Here is a 6,803-nt window from a genome sequence, read left to right on the forward strand (position 1 = left end):
TCCCCGCAGCGCTGACACCCCCTCGGCAGCCAGCTTCTTCCCCCGCTTTCCAGCCCATCCCGGCATCTTCTGTATCAAAAGCAGACCCCGCAGTCACTTTAGGAACCCCAGGACGCTTAGCAGCGGGATCGCTGGGTTTCCCCGGGCACCGGACCGAGGCGGGTGATGTCCTGCGAGCGAAGGGACCGCCGGTCTGTGAGGGGAGCGCTCCCAGGCCGGCCGCCTCCTTGCCCGGCACGCTGCCGCGGCAGAGGGACATGGCTTTGCTTCGACTTCAGCCACACCGGAGGGCTGGAAGTTGTTCCCAAGCTCCTGTTACTCTGGGGTCCTCAGCATCTCACACCTGAAGTAGCACGGGCGGTGAAGATTTCCAATATTCTTGTTCCCGTTACTTTATTTATGGACAAAGCAATACTCTTTCTGCTTAATTTCAACTGTTTTGAAAGCTGGAGGTCCATTTGTAACAGCTTTCTAATACTAATGAATGCATATTCAATACAAGCTAATTACAGCGACATTCACTTTCCAATTACAGTATGAATATCGCTTTGTGCTTACTATAAAATGAATTAACATGGTAGCGACAGGCGCCTCCTTTCTAATAATTTATACACCGTGCTGCACTGCCCTGAGGCCCAAACTGTTGCTTGCCCCACAGAAATACGAACCTGATCACAAATATAAATATTTTAAGTCTCTTGTCACATATAGTCACCCCTCATTTTCATTTCATACACTGCACACGGGGGTAAGAATCTCCTTGTTTGTTCAGATGGACTATAAAGAGTATGGCCGTTATAAATGATTCAACGGTTTGTTTGTGTTTTATCTTCCATTCAGAATAATAACAAAGCAAGCCAAACCACCTGGGGAGCGTCTCTCAAGCCCGTCCATTATGTGGAGTGTGGGGGCCAGACGCTGTGTGATGTTTGTGCTGACACCCGCTGCGCTGTGTGTCAACAGAGGTGGGGTTTACGACTCCTGTGCTTCCTCCCGGACACAGTATAAACGCTCACAGAGCACACACTGCTCTTCACTTGCCCTCTCCTGTGTAGATTTAGCCCTTTCATTTTAGACGACGAAGAGCACCAATGGCATTCTCTAACCGAAGCTTCCAGTGGGGCACAAGAAACCACTTCCAGTCTACGGCACCCAGTGTCAGCGGCTTGGCCCCCAAGAAAACGGCCATCCAAAAGGTTCAGGCACCGAGCGTCTACGGGGGAGCTGGCGGCTACGGCACCCGCATATCTACCAGTACCCGCTACGGACCCGGCCTCGGTGGGAACGTCCCCCTCAACATCCCCGGGAATGACGCGCTGCTCACCGGCAGTGAAAAATACACCATGCAAAACCTCAACGACCGTTTGGCTTCGTACCTGGAGAAGGTGCGTGCTCTAGAAAAGGCCAACTCCCTGATTGAAAAGCAGATCAAGGAGTGGTATGAGAATAACACCGCAGACGTAAGGCACGACTATAGCTCATACTTCACAACAATTGAAGATCTCCGAAATAAGGTAAGATTATCTTATAGCCATCTATAAATATATGAAGTGCTGTTATCAGGGAGATGGATAATAACCTATTGTAGAAAATGAGCTTTTCCAAATTCCAGCTGTCTCAGTTAAGAAAAATAAATGCTTTATTTTGATCAGATATAAATTAATGGCCATTTTTACGTAATTTGTAATACGAGATACGCGTCTGCAGATGTAAGTAATCTCATACATGAAAAATCCTTGAATCAAGATTAATTCATTCTATTCTATTTGCCTTAGGTAATTTTAATTAGTGAAAGTACTGATGGCAATTTACATATTTAAATCACATTTAGTATTTATCAAAGCATTTTTTTAGAAAAGAATGACAAATGCTCAGAAAAAAGACAGGTCACTACTTGAAACCAGAAAATATTCCCACAGCAATCAGCTGACAGATTTGTCAAATCATGATTCCTGTGAACTTCCTGCAATCTTTCCCCTCTTTCTTTTCACCTGCGCTATTTCCCATCCTTTAAAAGCAGATCCCTTCCGGAGAGTTCATTCCCCACCATTTACATATCTATTTTACGGCAGGATAATTTGCCTTTTGGAGAACCCTAATTCCTTCTGTGCACTTCAGGGGGAACTCAGCTTAAACCTACATGACTAATAGACAGCTAAAGTTAAGTGAGATGAAGCCCACGCGCAGAATTGATTTCCAGAAATGGATCGAGCGTGCGTTTATGTGCAAAGGTTCACGGCTTCTCAACCATTCCTTTTTAGACTGGCGCTGCACAGCTGGAAAATGCAAGGCTTGTCCTGCAGATTGACAATGCCAAGCTGGCTGCTGACGATTTTAGACTGAAGTAAGTTCCATGATCGTTTCATAAATTCATGCTCCTCTTATTCACGAAAGCTTCTCGCTACTAGTGTCAAAGCCCAGAAGTGAGCATTTTCTAATGTGAAGTTTAATAAAAATTTTACAACTAAGCCAATTCTAACATTTACATCGAACCGTCGCATTTTCACGATGACAAAACAAGCCTCGTCTTGCAGGTATGAGAATGAACACCTGCTCAGGCAAAGTGTCGAGAGCGACACTAACGGACTGCTGGGAGTTCGCGATGACCTGACTTTGACGAAAGCTGATCTGGAGTCACAGATTGAAAGTGTGAATGAAGAACTAGCTTTTCTTAAGAAGAACCACGAGGAGGTGAGAGCAGCCAAACGCTGGCAGGGAGAGATTTTTTTTTAGGTGCCATACTTAAACTCAGCCTCACGAGGAATAATGAAACCTTCGTGGTTAACCTGAGAGATTACACCTGAGGTGGGATTCAGCTCCAGACTAGCACATCAGAATTTAGGTACCTATTCATATAGGTTGTGGTTCTATTACAAACAGCTGGGACACACTCAATAAAACAGACACAGCCTGGAGAGTGACTTTGCTCCGTGCAGAGCAAACACCTGCTGGCGGGTCAGCTGGGACGCTGGGACACCCTCTGGTCTCTGCTGGTTGTACAGGAGCTCTGGCTCACGCAGGAGTGCCTACGAGTTACACAGACATGTGTACTTGGTACTTCCTAGGAGTCAGCTCAGACAGAACCTCCCTCACCCTCAGCATTACATTTATCGCTTCACAGACCTGCAAAGGTGAGGCATGCTGTTTATTTCCCCTTTCCAAGACAAGACACAAACGGAAATCCTAAATCTCAAATGACTGCTAACGAAGTCTCAGTCAGGGCATATGCCCAAGATTTCCTCTCTGTGACATACTATAAGCTTTTCAAAAGTGTAAATTCTGTGTCACATTGCAGAAAATACGTGCTTTGAGCACTGTATTAGAAAGATCCAACCCAGAAAAACAGCCCGCCTAGCCACCCACTTCAAGCTGCGCTGTGCAGGACTGAAGCGTTTGTATCGTTTCTGGAAGTAGAATAACTGTGTGCGGCAGGAACTGACATCCAAGCTATCGGGCATCAAAGCCTGACCAGCTCCAGAAACTAAGGGCTGAAGGTTTTCTTTAAAAATAGTTTGTGGTTTAAGAGTTGCTACCCACAGAATTATACAAACGGGAACCATGACTTCTACACTCATTCCATAGATCAGGTCGTGAGAAAATCATCTTTTTATAATATGTTTATCTATGCTATAGGATTTATTGCTACAAAATAAGTAAAACGTTCTAACACGAGGCGCGCTGAAGAGTATTTAGAAGGTGATTGAACGAGGTGCTATTTGAGAATCACTCTCATGTTTGTAGATTTTGATTTTGCTTCCAATACTCGGGACTGGAAGTTCCCTGTAGCTGATGCTAACACAAGGCTCCTTGCTGCAGGACGTGGACAGGCTGTGCAAACAGGTGGGCAGCTCCGTTAATGTGGAGGTGGATGCTGCTCCAAGCACTGATCTTGCAACTATTATGGAAAACATGAGACAGCAATATGAGGAAATGGCAAAAAAGAACCGTCAAGAAGCCAAAGAACAATTTGACAAACAGGTAAAGCCACTTACTTAAACATCAGCCAGAACCTCTGCTGTCATGACTAGTCCCCAGTTTACAGTCTCCACACTTTTGCGTTTCAGACAGAACAACTGAACCAGGAAGTAGCAATCAACACCGAAGAGCTGCAAGCCCAAAGGAGAGCCATCACCGACCAGAGACAGACCCTTCATCAGCTGGAGCTAGAACTGCAGTCCAACCTTAACGTGGTAAGTAGTAACTGAAGCAAGGTCTGTGTTCAGTAGACAGTTACACAGATGCATCCAGAAACCAAGAGGCTTTTCAAACAAAATGGTACTTTAACACAAAAATGTGTCCTCTTGAATAATACATCTTTTTTTTTTTTTCCATCGGCTGTAGAAAATGTCTTTAGAAGACACTCTGGCTGAAACTGAGGCGCGTTACAGGTATCAGCTAACCCAAATACAGGGAGCAGTTGCCAATTTAGAGGCTCAGCTGAGGCAACTCCGAGCTGACATGGAGGGTCAGAGCAACGAGTACAGCATATTGCTGGATATCAAGACTCGCCTGGAAATGGAGATCGCCACGTACCGCCGTCTGCTGGAAGGAGAGGACAGCGGGTGAGGAAACATGCGCTTTGCTCGTTGGCTTGGTTCCCTACGCCAGCAAACAGCATTGGAGATGCTGGCTGTGTTCACAGGAGGTGAACGCGTAAAATCTGCCACTTTCCAAGTATGGTGGGGTGGGGGGAGGAAGCCTGTGACAGTCGGTGGGGTTTCTCTCTCGGGCTCCGCACAGGTCGATACCGTTACTCTGTGTGAGCTGAGTAGCTGGAGAGATGTTCACCCTCCGTTAAGCATCAGTAATTCCCCTTCGGATTGACTTGTCCCGATCTGCAGTGACTGTAGCTTCTGTAGGCCTGGGCTTACCTGAGGTGGATATTTTTAACCGAGTTTAGACACCGCAGCACTAGACCTCACCCTAGAGCAGGCCCGCGGCAGGAGCACGCGGACCCTCTCTTGCTGTCCATGGCAAGTTCCGCAGCCTGTGCTGGTTACACTTTGCTCTACCCGTGTCACTAGCAGCCAAGCTACTGAAAAATTCAGAGGTGCAAGTGAGCTGAGGCTAACTGCCCAGGTAGTCCAGCATCCCATACTACGTCGCAAAAGGAGCAGGCATCTGTGAAAGCGGGGCAAGCAGAGAGTGATACTTCCCCCCAAGATTCTGCCTGTTCAGCTAAGCTGGGCTTATCCGCCTGAGCTGAAGGCACGGCACTGCAGAAAGGAGTCTGCAGAGTCACTTTACCTGTAGCTTATGCTTAGCAAATCTAACAAACTCATTCAAACACCTGGTTACCTTTCTCGATGAAAGGACATAACCTCTCTTGGTTAAACATACAGGAAATGTACGGGGATGTTTCTTCAACATGTTAAGTGCCATATATATTTATTTTTTTAACTTATAATTTAAACAGACATTTCCAAGAGGATGTATCTACAGCAGAGCTTGACAAAGGTATGTCACAACAACTCCCTTATTTTTTGATGGCTGCCCGTTGAATTGTTCTAGAGCTGAGTAGCCTGGTGTTGTGGCTGCCCCCTCCCTGGAACGGTTCAAGGCCGGGTTGGACGGGGCTTTGGGCAACCTGGGCTAGTGGAATCCCTGCCTGTGGTGACATGTTGGAACTGGGTGATCTTTAAGGTCCTTTCCAACCCAAACTGTTCTGTGATTCTGCGGTATAAAACAACACTGTTTCAGAGCAAATAATCAACCAGTGGAATCTTACATCAAGAAAGCAATCAGCTGTACGAATAGACAACCTACAGGGATTATACAAAGCCTGGTTTTATCTGTGTAACTCAGGTGCCCAAAGTAAAACCACAGGCTCCTCAAAGAGCCCATGGAACGACAATGAAGTACTGAATCACCCCTGGAGGGCCTCAGAAGCATCTGCTTCTCTCTGCTGACTGCGAAGGCACACAAGGCTCTGAAATAAAGCATCTAGTTTAACAGCAAAGTATCGACTTCGGAGTAAGACTGCTCCTAGGTTTTAGGTCTAGACGTTTGTGCTAAACTGAAGCTAAACTATCAGGAGTGATAGAGGGTTACTCAACACAATGTCCACTATAATGTTGTGGGTAAGATACAGGATGTTCAAAGGAAGAGAAACTGTCTCCCGTGTACCCCAAAACTTCACAGTAACTGTACACTGAAAAGACGCCCTTATCTATTTTCTCACTGGTGGAATTGCTGCCAATACTACAGTAATACTATTCTGTCAGTATACACTGCACTTAATTAATTCTCTCTTTCATTTCATCACCAGAATCAAGTAAAGTTAAGAAGATCAAGACAATTGTTGAAGAGGTGGTTGACGGCAAGGTTGTCTCCTCTCAGGTCAAAGAGATCGAAGAGAAGATGTAAAGAGCCCCAGCAGAGAGGAAGCAGCCTCTGGGCTTCTTGGAGCTGATGCCAAAACTAGATTAATATAAAGAAACCAGTCTAATTCTCCCTAAAACCCAGAAGGGTTAAAAAACTACAAACTATCGATTCTCAAACTTTTTTTTTTTTTTTTTTTTTTTTTTAAGTGCAAGATTTGGGGCTTACTTATATAGTGACTAAAAACTTTTGATGAAAAAAAAAAACAAACCACCAAATCAGCCTGTTATAAATGTATAGTTTCCTAGACAGATAAAAACTGAAATATTAGATTTTACTTAGATCAAAGTCTTAAAATTACATTAAAAAACTTGCTCAGTAACAATTAGAAAGTCAAAATTACTTATAGCATGAATTTACTGTAGCTCATTAAATAATCTAAATTCAGCTTAGAAAAATACTGAAGCCATGTTTACGGCTGA

General features: G+C 45.0%; 1 protein-coding gene across 1 annotated transcript; it reads left to right on the forward strand.

Annotated features, from left to right (window-relative positions):
* The first annotated feature begins 922 nt into the window (after positions 1-922).
* KRT20 (keratin 20) lies at positions 923-6,466 on the forward strand. The gene is made up of 8 exons (XM_026864678.1): positions 923-1,514; positions 2,262-2,344; positions 2,535-2,691; positions 3,817-3,978; positions 4,065-4,190; positions 4,342-4,562; positions 5,417-5,457; positions 6,269-6,466. Exons 1-8 carry the CDS (start codon positions 1,092-1,094, stop codon positions 6,364-6,366), a joined length of 1,311 nt encoding a protein of 436 aa, XP_026720479.1. The 5' UTR covers positions 923-1,091; the 3' UTR covers positions 6,367-6,466.
* Positions 6,467-6,803: the final 337 nt, after the last annotated feature.

This window comes from Athene cunicularia (assembly GCF_003259725.1).
Source record: "Athene cunicularia isolate RWA chromosome 27 unlocalized genomic scaffold, athCun1 chr27_part1, whole genome shotgun sequence".
Taxonomy (NCBI): Eukaryota; Metazoa; Chordata; class Aves; order Strigiformes; family Strigidae; genus Athene; species Athene cunicularia.

Excerpts from the sequence above, each read along its gene's own strand:
- KRT20 (XM_026864678.1), top strand. The coding sequence starts at position 1,092 with ATGGCATTCTCTAACCGAAGCTTCCAGTGGGGCACAAGAAACCACTTC. Across the intron at positions 4,191-4,341 it reads TGCAGTCCAACCTTAACGTG|AAAATGTCTTTAGAAGACAC; the intron begins GTAAGTAGTAAC and ends CATCGGCTGTAG. Across the intron at positions 4,563-5,416 it reads CTGGAAGGAGAGGACAGCGG|ACATTTCCAAGAGGATGTAT; the intron begins GTGAGGAAACAT and ends TAATTTAAACAG.